General features: G+C 40.1%; 1 protein-coding gene across 1 annotated transcript; it reads right to left on the reverse strand.

The window, feature by feature from the left end:
- Positions 1-621: 621 nt before the first annotated feature.
- LOC108670396 (WD repeat-containing protein 48-like) lies at positions 622-16,467 on the reverse strand. The gene is made up of 14 exons (XM_018157866.2): positions 16,188-16,467; positions 15,528-15,744; positions 15,115-15,164; positions 14,597-14,759; positions 14,151-14,291; positions 12,076-12,230; positions 11,687-11,872; positions 10,488-10,838; positions 10,022-10,129; positions 9,126-9,243; positions 8,624-8,807; positions 8,079-8,273; positions 4,915-5,131; positions 622-4,510 (listed from the first exon to the last, which is right to left on the reverse strand). Exons 1-14 carry the CDS (start codon positions 16,245-16,247, stop codon positions 4,415-4,417), a joined length of 2,241 nt encoding a protein of 746 aa, XP_018013355.1. The 5' UTR covers positions 16,248-16,467; the 3' UTR covers positions 622-4,414.
- Between the last annotated feature and the right edge of the window lie 2,724 nt (positions 16,468-19,191).

Consider the following 19,191-nt stretch of genomic DNA (forward strand, 5'->3'; position numbering starts at 1 on the left):
TACATTAACAAAATACCACTTGATTTATAACTCGTAGAACATTATATTTATTAATGATCGAAATGTTTCGAATTATAGCAAATATAACTGGATCATACAGGCATCTAAGCTCCAAATGTTACACCATGAACCTTCTTATTGTGAAATTTCGAAGTTTTAAGTCAAATTTACAAGAAAAATGGTAGAGTTTAGTATGAATTAGAAGCTGAATCACGTCAAGAGGTGATACATTGGGCGTCAACAAACATTAATTCTTATGTACATAACAAAGTGAAGCGGACGTGAAGATCTCAACAATAAATCGGGCAGACGAGACAACAAATTAAATATAAGGGGAAATGAAGATTGGCGATTAAAATAAATATAACAATTTTGATAACGAAATAAAAGACCTTTGCATTTTCGAATATTAACTTCAAAATTAGAAGCACTAGGAAATGGGTTCATAAATTAAATCGACAAAAGGTTGATTAACCATTGTAAGACGTAATTTTCCTAAGGTCATAGGGTCAACGGACTTAAATTTCATTAAAGAGCTGATTGTAAAAAACTCATTTACTTACGATGAATTCAGATAGTCAACTTGAACTCGTCGCTCTTTAAAGGATATGGCGCTTAGTCCATACAAGACCGTACAACACACGAACAATAAAGCATTTAGATCAAATAAAATATCTTTAAACGCAGTCAAGAAATATAAGGGTGCAGAATAACCAAATGCAAAAAATTATACAATTAGGAGTCGTAACAGGTGAACTGACACTGAAAAAAATCAACAGGATAAAAACAAAAAATTTCAAAGAATGTGACCAACAAGGGGCAAGTCAACCTAGAACTCTACGCTCCTCCCTCCCTCGACTAACTACATTGCGACCGTCTTCCATGAGACCTTCCTCAAATTTCGTTCATGATTAAGTGTCGTGCAGTAGTGCCACTAGTGGCAGGTCGTTCATAGCTCAGTGCCCTGCAGTAGTGTCAATAGTGGCAAGTCGTGTTAAGCAACTAGCCACCTTACCCTACTTGCCGCGTATTTTATCAAGATCGCGAAGTACTAGATTACTTTACTACGGAAAAGTCCACGCATTTACAAATTGCTCGGTTATTTCTGCAATAGAAGTCGCCCCTAAAGAGTAGTGAAGGTGAAGTAATAAGGTTATTACATTCTTCGTTAGGAAGATCTAAATGCCCGACTACTAATAATGTTGCTGACTTAAATATGTGGTATTGAACATGTCATAACTTGGGGAAGTGCATAATAATATCATCACACGAGGAAACGAAAATACAACAAAAAGATAAGAGGGAATCTGACAGCAAATGCAATGAACAATCAGAATAAGAACTTACTATTTTTTTTTTCTTACATAGAAGAACGATCCTGCGAAAAAATAATGCCTATAGCGAGAAAATAAATGAATATACCAGGTAAAATTGCAATATTATCCGATTCGTAAAGCAAATACTGTCTTAGTGGAAATAAATTCCACAGATTTTTTGGCGATAAGTCATGCACGAAATTTAATGGCAACAGAAAGCAAACACAGAAAGGCGCAAGTCTATAAAAAAATAAATTGAGAAGTTGCTCCTCCGGAATATAATCTTGCGTTACCGTCAGAAATGCAAAAATACATCGTTAAAATCAGAGCAGGATAAATGGTCATGAGACAGTTTTATATTCCTATTCAACGGAATGGGAACCAATTACTAGGTTCCTATTTAATGAAATAGGAAACTATTTTACCTTCCCATTCCAGTAACTTCAAGGCAATAAAAAAGGGGCAAGGACATCACAAATTCAATACGGAAAACACCGAACGCGTCGTGCAACGCTGCACTTCATTTTCGTGCAGAATTATTGAGGAGTTCAAAGCAGAAAAAATAATGCAAGTTTTAAAAGTATTTTGTGACATAGAAGATAACATCGGTGAATTCTATTCAGCCAAACGAGGATGTGATTTCTGAAATTGTTCTGCATGAATTATCAAATTTTTGAAAATGACCTAATGTAACTTTCAGCGCCAGATTTGTGGGAAAGTCGGGACTATTTAACACGAACGCTAAGTTTTCACAAGCCTAGATTTCAATGCAGAGAGCAAAAACATTACAAATGACAGGGAAGAATCAACAGGTAACTTGAGAGCTCACGCCAGTCATCGGAGATTTGAGCCTGAATTAGTGTTCAGTTTCAGCACTCAAAACGAGATTGAATGACAAGCATCACTCAAGTATGTACCAGGAACTTAAGCAACACTTTTTGTAAACAATTTCTGTGCACTTCCAACAAATTACTGCTCAATGTAAACGTTCGAGAAGTTAGGCCATGCCAAGATGGGGTTAGCACCCGTATGGTTCATTACATTACTTCATGCATTTCAGTAGAAATATTATAGCAAGTTATTCGACACAAGAAGAGATGCAGTAAAACATTCCCTGTGTTATTCCGACACCTGTAGCGTGACTGGGCAGGCGATGTCTTATTTATACATCGCATCACTCAAACCTTATTATGATATACATTCTAGATCTGTTATATACACACGTGATGTATCACAATTTTCTTCAAGCTTACATCATTCGTCTGCTTCAATAGCAAGTTCAGCAAGAATTGAAAAGCAAGGAAAATGGCAGAAAATTCACCGTAACTTCATTGAATAATAAATTTCGAGATCCATATTTTAAATGATGATATGAATTTACTTTGCGTTTTCTTTGTTTTCCAATTCTTGATAAATCTCATTAAGATTCATCAACCCTACAAACACCACCGCAGGATCGACGGCAAAGGCCAAGTATGTAATTCCCAGTGATAAGCCGAGTTATGTGCAAAGGGTGAACTCTTCATTAACTGGTTGAATAAATAAAAATAAGAGCGATTTCCTATAGTTTTAAAATATATATATTCCACCATGACACAGTTTGCTCTGAGTCAATAACTTCTTTGATCGCTTCTGCGGAAAAATTTATTTCGAAAATAAGGCAAGCTGTACATCTAGGAAGACTAATTTCAAAATAATAAATAATAATTGATAAATAATACCACTTCGCACTAAAATAGCATTAAATACCGCCCTTAGTAGTGGTTATGAATCATTTAATGTTTGATGCCTTCACTTCTCCATCTAAGCCAATAGGAATGACACGGAACTAGCTGTCAAATAATGCATAGTAAATCATTAATTTAAAACAAATAAGCATATCAGACCAAGTAAGATACCACCAACAGGAGAATGACACAAAGACAAGATCTAAGAATGAACCATCATACCTGCGCCGAAACAACGTAGGCTGTAAGTTAAGAAACAGTGGGAATTTTTTTATACTGAACCTATTGATTAGCTGTGCAGTGTTATGTCATTGAGACAAGTTCGTAATATATAGAATATTAGGATAAATCGTCATATACACAAAAAATGAGACATTAAATACTTCGAAGAGGAAACATTTTGTAATAAGGTGAATTGGCAATAAGTTTTGTAACCATACAAGCTAAGGCAGCGATGAAACCTTCCGAACAAATGTTAGGGTGTGAAATTCACCGGCATTCAATTCAATGGGCCTATGGATAAAGGCGATTATCTAGCCGCTTTTTTAAAACATTTTGCTAAATAGACAGACACTAAATAATTTCACGAGTTGCAAACATATACTAAACATAAACGCTGGCCATACAGGATGAGATTTTCCAAATTAAATCGTAAGTACAAAATTTCTACGGTTCATTTAAACTCGAAAGCAGCGAACGGCTACACAGATCTTATTTGCACATAATAAATAATACGCGAAAGTTGTTTAACAAGTCAACAAGGAATCTTTCCGGCAAGTCGATCTCAATTTAAATTACAAATTTACTTTTGTGTAAGAAGTAATTACTTTTGTTACCAAACACGACGCAAATAATTAACACATTCATGCATGCTAATGAGAGTCTACTAAATACTTGAAAGCTTTTCGCCCGTGGGACTAACATCGGCTACTTCGGACTGCGTTTCGTTCTGTTGATATGAAACATGAGCAACAGACGCAGCCCCACGTGTACAGTATACAAGTATATGGATGCATTAACATTAATTATGCAGAAGTGGTGATTAGGAAATAATATGAAGTGCATCAAAGTTACACAACTCCTGCTAAACATACCCCGCTTGAGCCGCACCCCGCTTCTATGTACACTATATAACCCCACCAATACGGTAGCATTCATACGAAAGTTCTGGCAGAACTGACAAGGCTTTCCAGAGCCACGAGCAGGCGCCATTTCTTACACATTCATCATTGACATTAACATATGTTAACGAATTTTCAACTCGTGAAATGTTCTCCTTAGGTGCGTTTTGAATAGAAATGTACAGGACCGAAACAATTGGTTTTTTATCACTCACTCGTAATGTACATTAACATAAGGTTTGGCTATTCTTCACTTGAGCGGACGGTAGTGCAACACCAAGTCCTGTGAGACGTTGCCCCATATGAAGTGTTGCACCGTCCGTAGGTCCATGTTGCCGTCCAGCACCTGCACATGGCAACATAATTGTACAACTTGCACACGAGCAACATCAACACACCACATACAAGATCTTGCAATTCACGCATACCGATGATAATTTTATTACGGGTAAGCAGTCATGAATTTCGTCGTCAAATACGATGCAAAAATGACTAAATTTATGAATTATAATGATGATCTAGATACTTTAAAATAAAAACGAGAAGTTGAAAAAGATTTTGTAAGTATCACTACAGGACAAACATAACCAGAACTCTTTTCCTTTCAATTCAGATGATGTATAAATTATATTTTTGGTCTACAAAAGATTATAGGAATTCTGCAAAGGCGGCTGGAGTCATTGACTTCACCATAAGTAAAGACAAATTTCGCTTTCTTGATTTCCTTTAACATCAAAGATTAGTTCTAACCTTATCATTACAGAGAAGTTGAACTCTATCCTCAGGCAGTAAGCTGTTCTCCTTATCTTCCCCAGACGCGTTAGGGGTCGGGGTCGGGGTGTTGGAACTAGCGTTGTTATTCGAGGAGTTGTCGGAGTTGGAATTGGTGCCGTAGTTGAGGACCTTCTCGGCCACGTGCTCCTGCACTTTTCGAACCTGAATGAAGTCGTTGGCGCTCAGACGGTCCCTGCACGAACAAATACTTGTAAGTAGACGCACTAGGGACATATTTTTCAGCATGAAGACTGGTTGATGATACCAATTGAAAAAGACTTCCGAGTGTAAATTCCTTGAGGTCATATTAGAATCAGGTTCACCTTCAAAATTTGAGCAACGAGATTGAAAAGGATAACTGGGACCTGAAATGTTTTCTACAAATACATTCGCTACAAACTTGAGGCATGAGTAGCCGGTCCTATAAAACAAATAAGCCTAAGCCGAAAAGGAGCATTGGACACCCAAAAAGGACACTGGCCGTACATTCGACGACTTGCAACACGACATGCCTAGCCTACATTCAAGGCAAGACTAACAACTAGTTGAGCTGAGAGACAAGTATCAATAATAAATATGAAGCACAGTTTGGTCTGATAACGTAAAGATTCGGGTTTGGAGGAGGTAGTTGCGACAGATGTTAGACGACTAAGGTCAAGTCACTAACGTGTAGATATTCCGTGACTAACACGAAGACAAAGGATGGACAATTGCTTTGCATTGTGACTTGCAGTGACTGTGAATAAATGTAAAAAACAGTCTTTGAGCCGCAAGCAAAATATTACGAACAGTTCTTGGAGGTCGTGTATGCACGACGCTCGCCGGCCCAATTCATGTCACAATAATGAACCGCAACGTCGCGAGTGCGGTAACAATGCCAGTAAAGCATTGAATAATTAGAGGAAGGGAGGTGATTGCATAATAAGTTACTTTGATCTCTTAACAATAATCTTGAGGTCACAATAAGCAAACGCTAACTGAGAAGGTACCTAATTTCTTATTTGCATCGAGTGTAATGAGTATACATCAATAAGCAATGCATGTCTGCTAGAAAAAAGTGCCACTTTCTTGCGACATTATGAAGACAAATCCGGCACAGTTCAAGGGCTGGCAGGGCAATTACTTACCTCAAGTTTAGGATAGGAGCGTCCGTTTCCCCACACCTCTTGGTAATTAACTGCGATAAATTAACCGAATTCGAACTGAAAACAAAGAACAGAGCATGAAGATAACTACAGCTTGGTGAGCAAACAACTTGAAATGAACGTGTTGCAGGCAGAGCTAAAGCTCCGACCAGAAATCCGGAGATGCAGAAGTGAAGAACAAACGCAGAATATTAAATTATGTGCATGCAGGCTCCAATAATGCGTTAATTAAACTATAGAGGAAAATAAGGTTGTAACAAAAATAAAGGAAGATTCAAGGTGCAGGGTGTAAGGCGTCCAATATATACAAAGAAATTATCTAATTTCGCGTGATGCAGTGCTGCAAAAATTAAGTAAGATTAGATTTAGATTTCTCAACTGAAGTAATTACAGTGGAAAATAAAAACTAATGCAATAATATAATATGCCTTAAATTGGTCAACAGTCAGATGGTTTAATGAAACTAAATGAAGTAGCTAATGATGATAATTTGAATCAAAAATGGAAGGCAAAGCTTGCTAAGTATAGTTGTAACCAAAGACGCAATAATGAACACAGGAAGTGGAAGTAATTATGAAACCGAGTTAATAAGAAGTCAAGCAGAACTTAACTATAGGAAAAAACGATAACATGCTATCGCGATTTGAAAACTATTGAATAGATTCGATGACACACGATGTATTCCTCGACACTCGTTAACTCGCGGAAGCTTCCATCTGATCATATGTAACAATAACTTGGTGAAGCGCACGGTACAATAAAAGTTGGATAAAAACGACTCATCAACATATATTATAGATTATAAATTACAGATTTAGTAAGATTAACGACCACTGGTTTTAATTTTAACACTGGATTTCATACAGTAGGTATACAATAATACTGATACTATACTATACTATACAATAGTTAATATTCAAGGTGTCGTGATTATTAATGAATAAGAATTACAGAACCAAGTGACGCTTGGGCACAACGGCGGTGCAAGAGTATCGTCTGCACCAGAGCTGAGCTAACATAATCGACGTCATGCGCACTTACGTGCCACTTAACATGACTCAATAACAGATATATCAACAGCGTTGAGAATTAATAAAGAAATGACAAGTGTATTGCGTGTTATGTTTTGAGGCGTAAGTAAAGTAAATGTCAGTTGAAAACTGATGATAACATTTCGTTTTTTTACTAAGCCGCACGATCTTGTGATAGTTTTCCGTAAATGTATCAAGTTTATTTCTTTAAATCGACTAAAACTTTAGTTTTGGACGAAATGGTACCCGTTATGAAAAGAATAAGAGGAAATTAAAGATCAACTCTCAAAGCTTGACAATTAATTAATGAAGTATTTAAATGGAGTCATCATTGTCAACACGTTATCATTATTGTCAACACGCTAAGAAACAAATGTTAGTAGCTCTATTCATCTATTCGATGACTGGATGAGATGAAAATTGAAACATGGCTTCGGTCACTTCATCTCCCGCGAGGTCACATTACGAGTTAAAAACGTGATTAATTGAACTTCAAACTCATGCATAAATCAGGCAGCCTTGACATGAGGATAAAGCAGCAACAAAAAGCTCCAACTCACTTCTGGCCACGTAAAATGTAGGTAGAAAGTACGACAGGTAACAAGTTCACTTCAAAACTCACTTCAGACCATGCAAATTGCAGGTAGAACGTAGTTGCAGTTCAGATGACTAGTTCAAAACTCGATTTTAATCCCTCTTTATGCCAGAGAACGGGTGTGGCAGCAGGTAGAAGTACTCACTTTTTATCCCTCTTTATACCCGAGGACCGGTGTGGCAGCAGGTAGAAGTACTCACTTTTTATCCCTCTTTATACCCGAGGACGGGTGTGGCAGCAGGTAGAAGTACTCACTTTTTATCTCTCTATCTTTATGCCCGACGACGGGTGTGGCAGCAGGTAGAAGTACTCACTTTTTATCTCTCTTTATGCCCGAGGACGGGTGTGGCAGCAGGTAGAAGTACTCACTTTTTATCTCTCTTTATGCCAGAGGACGGGTGTGGCAGCAGGTAGAAGTAAACTTTATTCTTGGGCTTTGGTGTGGTCTTGTCGAGGACGATATCGAGCACCCAGGGCGGGACGGTCTCCTGCAGCAGCACGCCCTCCGTCTCCCCACCAGCGTCACCGCACAGCAGGCGGTACAGCGTCCGTCCCTGCACCTCGCTAAAGAAAAAATTATGCTTTAATATCACAATAGAACTATTTTAATTAGGCATATTATCATCGTCAAACGATGGTTTTTTTTCTTGTCAACATCAGAAACAAGCTTTATACAAGCACAAACTCGGTCTAATTTTTTGTCTGACATAATTTAAAATATTGGATGATAAGACAAGTAATTAAGATAAGAGTAGAATCGATGAAGAGAAGACTCACTATGAGGAGCGTGAGAGGAAGATCCTTTCATAACGAGGCGAGGGGTTAGTGAGAAAGGCTTAGAAAGTTAGAATTTTCCCTGCTAGAAGCGTGTGAGGAAAAGGTACTAAACTATGAAGGGCGTGCTTAAGGCCGACCTGATTATGAGCGGCGTGTGAGGAGGTATGGAGAAGTACTGGTTGCCAGGAGGGCTGTGATGATGTGAGGTGCCGTTGTGAGGTGTCATCTCACCACCATTGCCAGCCTCATCGTCGTCCTCGTGGTAGTAGGTGCGTGGCCAGTGCTCGAATAACGACTTCAGTAATAACTCCCCGTAATTAACTGTCAATAACAAACGATCCTCAGTAACTTCTTGATTATAAGCAACGATATTCTGACAGCTATAGCGAATGAGAAACAATTATCAGATAACTACAGCCTATAGAAGAAGACAAATTCTACAATATCCTGTTATGAACCTTCACCGGTCAGGAAAGGATAATTTCCTCTTCCTGGCAATGCAGGGATCCATATAATAGCGTCGCACGTCTGACGCAAGGAAGATGATCTTAAATTACTATTGTTTTCCTGTAAATGAAAGGCACCAAAGTTTGCATCACACGTTTGGCGTAAGAAATAAGACCAAAGATGGCGTCTCACTTTTAATATCATAGGAGGTTGGGTCGTGAGGAGAGTGCAGCGCAGCGTCCCTGATGCTGACCCAGGCTGACAGGCAGTCGACCTCGTCTCTCTTCTCCGCCAGGTGAATTGTCAGCAACTTTATGAAAGACGAGTAATATTACATAAAAATAATATGAGTTTAAAATTACTTTTTAAAGACAACACTTCCAAAGTGGCCAGTGTCTCCGACGTTACACATGTACAATGAATTTCTTATTTTATTTGTATATATTAAAGAAAAAGTTGTCACATTTTTTTGAAATATGAAAAAAGTTAAAATTATTTATTCTGTCAATTTATTCATGCATTGTCTATGACTTTACACAAGTTTGCAAAATTTCAGATCGGTTGGACAGGTAGAAGGTAGCATATCGATATCGACAGGTAGAAATATCGATTATTAGATTTGTAGCAGACAAACAAACAAGAACTGAAGTTGAAGAGAAGTGTTGTAATAATAATGTGGAGGCAGTTTGTTTACAAAATATTTGGACATTTACTTTGTAAATACAAAGTGAACAAAGGAGAGCAGAGAGCGGGAGTAACCCATGTGAAGCAGTATTATGATGGACGTCATGGGTATTAAATTTTGTTAATAATATTTTAGCGATATAATCATTCATAAAAATAAAACATTAATCCATCAAGTTACATATTTTAATCCATCACAGTGCCTACGGCATTTTTATGAACAAAAATGCAGAACTGATTTCAGCCTGGCAAGAAGATTGATTAAAATGTATTTCTATTGCCATCAACGAATTAATTCAAAGAGAACAGAATACGGAAGGCGAATTTAAAATAATTAATAGGTATCTCAGACGGCGACAGCTGCAAAAATGCCTGTTTAGAGCGTCAGTGCACGCAACACTCACGCCGGTCTTGAGGTCAACGGTGAACCAGCTTGGCACGAAAATTGGTCGGTTTCTTCTCTCCTTCTCCTGATCAAAATCTATTCTACCTAAATCTTCTACTTTCACAGCCTGCAACGAAAGAAAATGTTTACTCAGACCAAGAGTTGAAAATATATTAGAATAATTAATGGTCAGAGGAACGTAGAACAAACGTACCGCAAATCAATTTCAAAACAGAATAGTTTTGTGACCAAAGGCTTCATGAGCATATATAACAAATAATGCATAGCAACATCAACATACAATAAACATTAGCAAACCAGTTCAAATATTAATGCCTCAACAGGAACCAAATGATCTTGCCACGAGAAAAAAATGTTCAACATTTCAATACATATAATCAAATTAAACAGGATAGTGTGTCGAGTTAAATCGACGATCAACTAGTTCCACGGTCACCTAATGAGCTGAACAAGTAAGCAAATACCTTGAGAATATCATAAAGTGCGACATTATTGTCGGTGTCTTTGGTGAGTACGTGTCTCTTGTCGTTGAGGATGACAGCGTGTCGGATGGACGGCCCCCCAGGGATGGTCCAGTCACAGCCCGACAGTAAGGGAAGCTCTTCCTCATCGCTCGCCTCCCCAACGCCGTTCCCCAGGACGCAGTCATTCATCTGAGCAGAATGCCCCCCATTGTCGAGGGACGCTGAGGCCGCCCCAGACACGTCCTTGGGGGACACCGGCCCAGGAGAGTCCGAATGGAGGTTATTAGAAGCCCCGGTGTGGTTCCTTAGGGGCTCGTCAAAACATTGGTCCAGCAGTCGTCTGCCCAAACTCTGCCCAGATACATGGTTCAGTTTAATGATTACTATTGCTCGCTATTATGATGATAAGCTCTCAGTAATCATATTCATCGAATTAAACACGAAAATGATTGAAATTGTACATTAAAAAGATCAGATGAGGAGCTCCTACATAACCAATGAAAAAGCAAATTTTCAGACTTAATTTACATAGGTATGTACTTGCACGTTTGATTCTACTTGAAGGTATTAATATAGATAAAATGTTCAATGAATATCCTTTAACTTGCGCAACAATTCTTTCTAAATGTTCAAGTATTTTACTGCTATCACATTGCAAAACTTGACGCAGAATTATTTGGAGAAGTAATATTTGTTTGACGATTGCCAAAACAAGGTAGGTAGGTACTTAACCGCACCATGCATTTCACTTTTGTTCACGCAGGAGGTTATGACCAACCAATCACGAGATGACCATGACTCACGTAGGAATTGTTGCCCAGCCAGTCACGAGATGACCATGACTCACGTAGGAATTGTTGCCCAGCCAGTCACGAGATGACCACGACTCACGTAGGAATTGTTGCCCAGCCAGTCACGATATGACCATAACTCACGTAGGAATTGATGCCCAGCCAGTCACGTGATAACCATGACTCACGTAGGAATTGTTGCCCAGCCAGTCACGAGATGACCATGACTCACGTAGGAATTGTTGCCCAGCCAGTCACGTGATAACCACGACTCACGTAGGAATTGTTGCCCAGCCAGTCACGATATGACCATAACTCACGTAGGAATTGATGCCCAGCCAGTCACGATATGACCATAACTCACGTAGGAATTGTCGCCCAGCCTGTCACATGATGACCATGACTCACGTAGGAATTGATATGGGAGTTGGTGGTAGCCACGTAAAGTTCGCTAGTGTCGGGAGTGAGCAGCAGCCGCAGCACGGGCGCGTCTTCTTTGCACACAAGCCTGACGCTCTCCTGGAACCTCAAGTCGTTCACCCACACGCTGCCGTCCCGCCCGCCGCAGAAAATACGACTCCAATTCTCATTGGCCTGCAGAGAAATATTTTTATTGATGATGATGAGCATTGTTATTGAAGCTATGACAGAGTTGTGGTAATTGATTTGCATGACAATCTAAGGCATTAAAGATATTATATTATATTGCACTTTCTCGTAATTGAAGTCCAGATGAACCGTTATAACTCCGTATCATTTATTCACTGTGAAGAAACTATAATGGAAGAATGAGGGACCTGAAGCGCCCAGACGGCCTCGCAGTGCATGCGTCGCGAGATGATGCAGCGCTGCTGGCCGATGCTCCAGAGCCTGACAGTGCCATCGCTGCTACCAGACAGCACCTGCGTGCCATCCCTGTTCACCAGCAGCGTCTTGACGTTGTCCGTGTGCCCTGGGTGACGGGGGAACAAGGGAGCAATGGGTGACGGGGGAACAAGGGAGCAATGGGTGACGGGTGAACAAGGAGGCAATGGGTGACGGAGGAACAAGGGAGTACTGGGTGACGGGTGAACAAGGGAGTAATGGGTGACGAAGGAACAAGGGGTCAATGGGTGACGGGGGAACAAGGGAGTAATGGGTGACGGGGGAACAAGGGAGTAATGGGTGATGCGGGAACAAGGGGGCAATGGGTGACGGGGAACAAGGGAGCAATAGGTGCCGGGTGAACAAGGGAGTCATGGGTGCCGGGAGAACAAGGGAGTCATGGGTGCCGGGGGAACAAGGGAGCAATGGGTGACGGGGAACAAGGGAGTACTGGGTGACTAGTGAACAAGGGAGCAATGGGTGACGGGTGAACAAGGGAGTCATGGGTGCCGGGGGAACAAGGGAGCATGGGTGCCAGGGGAACAAGAGAGCAATGGGTGACGGGGAACAAGGGAGTACTGGGTGACGGGGAACAAGGGAGTACTGGGTGACGGGTGAAAAAGGGGGCAATGGGTGACGGGGGAACAAGGGAGCAATAGGTGCCGGGGGAACAAGGGAGTAATGTGTGACGGGGGAACAAGGGAGCGATGGGTGACGGGGGAACAAGGGAGCTATGGGTGACAGGTGAACAAGGGGGCAATGGGTGCCGGGGGAACAAGGGAGCAATGGGTGACGGGTGAACAAGAGGGCAATGGGTGACGAGGGAACAAGGAGGCAATGGGCGCCGGGGGAACAAGGGAGGAATGGGTGCCGGGGGAACAAGGGGGCAATGGGTGACGGGGAGAACAAGGGAGTCATGGGTGCCGGGGGAACAAGGGAGCAATGGGTGACGGGGAACAAGGGAGTACTGGGTGACTAGTGAACAAGGGAGCAATGGGTGACGGGTGAACAAGGGAGTCATGGGTGCCGGGGGAACAAGGGAGCATGGGTGCCAGGGGAACAAGAGAGCAATGGGTGACGGGGAACAAGGGAGTACTGGGTGACGGGGAACAAGGGAGTACTGGGTGACGGGTGAAAAAGGGGGCAATGGGTGACGGGGGAACAAGGGAGCAATAGGTGCCGGGGGAACAAGGGAGTAATGTGTGACGGGGGAACAAGGGAGCGATGGGTGACGGGGGAACAAGGGAGCTATGGGTGACAGGTGAACAAGGGGGCAATGGGTGCCGGGGGAACAAGGGAGCAATGGGTGACGGGTGAACAAGAGGGCAATGGGTGACGAGGGAACAAGGAGGCAATGGGCGCCGGGGGAACAAGGGAGGAATGGGTGCCGGGGGAACAAGGGGGCAATGGGTGACGGGGTAACAAGGGAGTAATGGGTGCCGGAGGAAAAAGGTGGCAATGGGTGTCGGGGGAACAAGGGAGCAATGGGTGCCGGGGGAACAAGGGAGCAATGGGTGCCGGGTGAAGAAGGGTTCATCATTTTCTACTCTGATGCTACGCGCAAGAGACATCGTTTAACGAGTTGACTAGGATAATTAAAAATAAATAAAACAGGAATAAATATAATAAAATAGAATTTATATTTCGTTAATTCAGTTTGTTAGCAGTGACCACGGGAAATTTATCCCCAGACAAACAAAGAGTCATGCCTTTGTGTACAAACCATTACTCTCATTACCAATTATTTATATGCTAATAACATTAACTTTAGGTGATATATCCGTAGAAGTCAGTAGATAACAGGTTTGCTTGACGGCTACTAAATGCAAGACGTGTAGATACAAATATAATTGACAGTGTCAAATTTGTCTAGACAATTATTTCCGACCTTGTCTGTTTAAATTGCCAAGTACCCTATTACAACTTTCTCGACATTCTCTTAAATTTCAAATTTGCAGTCCATCTTTAGTCAAAAGTTCAAGGATGTAAAGGGACTGCAAGCCCTCACCTTTAAGCTTCATGGTCTTGTTGCCAGTTCTAGGGTCCCAGACGCGTAGCAGCTTCTCCGTGCTCCCACTGACAATAAGGCTGCCAGCAGCGTTCATGGCGAGGCTGTATATGCTGTCCTTGTTGCCATTCAGTGAAGAGGCTGCACATGAATAACCTTGATGTCTTAACCATAAAAGGAAAGTGCTATTATAACTTCACTTCATGCAAGAACGCACCTTAAACTCAAAATAAAAGACAATAATCAAAGGAAAAGACGTTCAAAAAAGTATTCTGATAATATGTAAAATCCTGAATTTAATTTGTATAAGCTGCCAAGGCAGCTCCATTTATGAAATGAAGAAAAATCTTATCAGTATTTGCATCATTTGTGCAGTCACGATTCTACTACAAGGTTGGAATTGAAGATGCAAGTTATAGTGTATGTATGTCATAGAAGTATCTCACTGGTAACAGTATTGTTAGAGGCAGTGAGTGCAGTGAGAGTCTGCACGTCCCACAAGAAGATTGTCTTGTCCAGCCCTGCCGAGGCGACCTGTTCTCTGTCCCGAGCATAAGCCAGGGCCTTGACATAGTCCTTGTGTGTACGTAGCGTTGACATACAGAAGCCCTGCCCAACGAATTACCAAGTCAACAACTGAGCCATAGGGCATTAGTGTGCTAAGAAAATCATAGCAAGGCATGTGTGCCGCGCCACGCAGATTAAGGAACAATGCAAAATATATCAAGATAATTGAGTCAGGCAAAACAAGACAAATGGAGAAAAAACAGAATATGGTTTTTAAATTATATACCTACATAAACAAACAAGAAGAATGTGAACACTACTACCTTCAGCAAATTATTTCAGCTGAAAGAAGACAATGATACTTATTTGTATACTGGAACATTTGAATTGTATCATTCCACTGGTATACTACGTAGTGTATTTTGTGCCCAATACTAAACTCCTACAAGCCACTCACTTTGTGAGCGTTCCAGACTTTGACGGTCGTGTCAGAACTGGCAGAAATCACTGGTAGAAGAAATAGGTAACATTTTAATTCACAGGAAAAATCATTTCCAAGGAAATCAAACTAGCAGCTGGGGGAAGGTATTCTTGAAGTGAGAGCAGAGCCTATTAAAAATTGTCTTTGATAATTACACATTATGTTAATTAGTTTCAAGAACACTACTATAATATTTTAGTACCTACCGTAGTATTCAATCAGATTTAATTACATTTCATAGTTATCTAAGATTTACCTACTGGTACATAGGTAGTTAAATTAAATCACTCAATGAAAATTTGATATAGGTACAAAGCAAAAAAAAAAAAAAATTTAGACCTGAGAAGAAAGTTGACACAAATAGCAGAGGCAAAAGTGCCGCAACTCACAGTTGCGCCCATTGCAGCACAGCACAACGTCATTGACCCAGTCAGTGTGGTGCTCCATGGACTGCATAAAAGGATCACGACGAGCATTGCAGTTCCAGATTCGTATGATAGAGTCCCTGCCTGCTGAGAAGAGTCTGTGCAGAGCTGGGTCATACTGAAGTGCATTCACTGCTGAGCGGTGGCACACTTCTACTTTGTCTCGGATAACAAAGGAAATCTGCACAGCAAAAGGTCATGGTCAAAAGGAAATCTCACAATAGATTCTATATTACAGGATCATGCAGGCTATACATAAGACAGGTTATAACAAAAAATTTAGAATTATTTGGAGTAAAAAAACTAGGACATGAGCTAGAATTCAAGAAAGCACAACTGATTAATTTCTTGTTACAATATTCAATGGAAAATTCAAAATTGTTTCTATAATAACACAAGTTGATTTGGGCAGTGCTACACTCTAGCAGCAAATTTGTTTTGAAGTGAAAAATAACTCTAACCAATATGCACCCCAAATAATTTAAGATGTCAAATATCATTATTGAAAAAATTTACATCTCACATTATCATCAACAGTTTATATGGTACCGGTACCTACATCAGGGTACACTATAAGAGAATAAATTATTTTGCTCTCAAGTGCTTACAAATCCTTAAGCTTACCTGGACTTTTTTTCTAGCAGCATGTGAGCTGCTGTGCCTATGCCCAGCTATCATGGACATGATGATTGGACGAACTGAGTCACTTGCATGGCAAAGCTACGTAATTTCTCACAGAAAAGTGAAACTGCAAAGCTACAACAAATCACAAATCAAGACTCAGATTCATGAACCAAATGGGACTAAAATGAAGTTAAATATGGTAATTAGTTTGGGAGAGTTTAAGCTAGAGCAGCAGTAAGTTACTGTCACTGTGCAAAAGAAGAGTTTCAACTCTGCAAAACGATGGAGAAATATTATTATATTTATAGTAATAAGAGAGAACAGAGATTGCAGAGAAATTTTTGTCAGCTTGGCCAGAATATATAAATGCAAGGCAATTAGAACTCATTTGCAAATAAATAACTTGATAAAAACCTCAGTGACAGCCATAGCATGGTCAATTTGCAGTAGCATGCACTAGCATTTCAACGTGAACACTTAGGGAATTTATATAAAAAGTTACATTGAAGGGAGTTGTGATGTGGGATGGACCATCATGCAGGTGAAGTGTAGGTATACCATCTCCTGAGAATGAGTACCTATATTCCTATTAGCAAGCAACACTCCCAAACACTAATCTCAGATATGTTCCATACGTACTTGACATAAAAACCAGACTGTATTTATTGAATTTAAGAACATGACTCATGCGTAAGCTATTGCCATTTAACCCAACTTTTTGTTTGAGTATTCAAAACCACATTTTGAATTGGACTTTTTTCCACAAATACAAATATTTTTGGAAAGGTTTCTACAATAAATATTGTGTTACAAATATTTTGTTCCACAGGTTAACAAATATTTTTCTCAGATTATAGTAAATTTCCATACCATCAAACGGAGTAATAAGGGACAATTTTGAGCATTTCGTGTTAATAACTTCTTAAGGGGAGCATCTGGGTCCAAAATTGACAATTTTGGCTTTTCCGGTTTTTAGTCTCACCTTAAAGCTGACATTCTGCCCTATCCAACGGTACCACTGCCATCTCTCTACGTTGATTTATGATTTCACGACATTTCATGAAAGGGGGGCGGGTGGGGGAGTTCTTTAATTGTCACGGAAAACCTATCTCCTCCTACAGTTTTCAAGCTACAGCATTGAGAGATATACCATTCGATTTGCAAAGGAGAGATCTACAGAATTGCGTATGGATTTTTGTTATTTCGTTATAGTTTGAGAAATATTTGGCAAAAAGGGAGGGGGGGGAAGGGGGGAAAAATAAAAAATTTTACGAAAAATGACCCCACATCCACAAAAATTTGAATTTTGAAAAACGTATACACAATTTTATAGATATGGTCTTTGCGCATCGAATGATATGTCTTTCAATGTTGTAGCTTGAAAATCCTAGGAGGAGATAGATTTCCTGAGGACCCCCTTTTTTGCCGTTTTCTATGAATTTCATGTTTTCTATCAATTTTTTTGGAAAATTGACACGAACAAAAAAGTCTTAGATTTTTTGTTTTACATATGTTTACCAAGTTTCAAAGAAATCCGTCCGTAAATGAAAAAGTTAGTTTTTGACCCAGACGCTCCCCTTAATAAACATTTCATAAACAAATTTTGGCTCATTTTAAAGGTTGTTGCAAGAGCTAATGTGTGGCATCACTGAAAAAATTCCACATGCTTTTTCAAGGTGCCAGATGCAAAAGAAAAGCATCCCAAATTAACCCTGGGAATGGGGTAATTTGGGAAACTTGAAATAAAACTTAATTTTAAAACATTTGAAGCATGCAGAGTGTATACTTGTACAATACTAACAGTACTCCAAAGTCCTCCTCTTCCTTTGTAGATGTGAAATAAATTATTTTTCTGTGATTTGTACATGTTTTTACTTTATTGATATGGTTTTAACATATCCAATAATTACAGTATTATTGATGTGATACTTACTGTATCCATGGACAGGCCATTGAACATTGACATTGACCTTTTCTACTGCAAGCGTCATATCAGCAACCATATAGCATTTCTTCTACATCTGTGAACTTACAGGTCTGGGCTTGCAATTATGCACCATTTCAATTGGGTTAAGTCAGAGGTACCCAAAATGGGTGGTACCGCCCCCATGGAGGCAGTGAGGAAGAAGGGGTGGTAGGGGGCAGTAGTCCAAAGTCAAAGTCAGAAGTTTTAACGTTTGACGAGCTATACACAATATGTGCAGCACATGGCTCCCAGAGATGGGTTTTTCCACCAATCACTGGTTTTCAGTAACTACTCCTGGGTTTCTAATGGTGAAACAGTTAAAACTACTAAACAATATGTTGGTTTTCTAAATTGGGCTTTATTTGTGTACTAAACATTTGTATTTAACGGCAGAGGGGCGCTAGGAATTCACTGGGGAGCCAAGGGGGTGCTAGCCTGCAAAAGTTAGGGAACCCCTGGGTTGAGTGAATTCACCATAACAAAAAAAGATTGTAAAAACATACCTGAAACAGAAAGGAATATCATAGTGATAACCATCATATCTTTTGGAGAAATAAATCATAGTTTAGGTTAAATAGTTTTCATTCTATGTTGCATGGTGCACAATTCTATCTATGACATTCTATGCACAATTTTGTGATGACCAATGATGCAGCAATTTTTCATTAGGTGAAATTTATTTTTTGAGCAAGGTGTACTTGAATTTTTTGGTGTAAATTGATTTTTTCGTTAACTAGAGCCTTTGCTAATCAAGGTTCTACTGTAAATGCGCTTTTAGGGCGCATTACCCCTTATTACCCCCTCTTGTTGGAATGCCTGCCATTTTTTGGAGGGATGAGATATGAAAATTCTGTCAATTATGTTTTCAAGCCAACACCTGTGTGCAACTTTTATGTGTGTAAAATTTTTTAACATGGCTTTTTTTTTTTTTGCTATAGACCTTAGCAGAGGCCAGAGGTACTACCATCAAACGGGGCTACTTGGGACGGGCAGGGCTACTCGGGACAGTCCTCTGACACGGCGTAAAACTGTTATAGT

Source organism: Hyalella azteca, unplaced genomic scaffold, assembly GCF_000764305.2.
Source record: "Hyalella azteca isolate HAZT.00-mixed unplaced genomic scaffold, Hazt_2.0.2 contig9014, whole genome shotgun sequence".
NCBI classification, from domain to species: Eukaryota; Metazoa; Arthropoda; class Malacostraca; order Amphipoda; family Hyalellidae; genus Hyalella; species Hyalella azteca.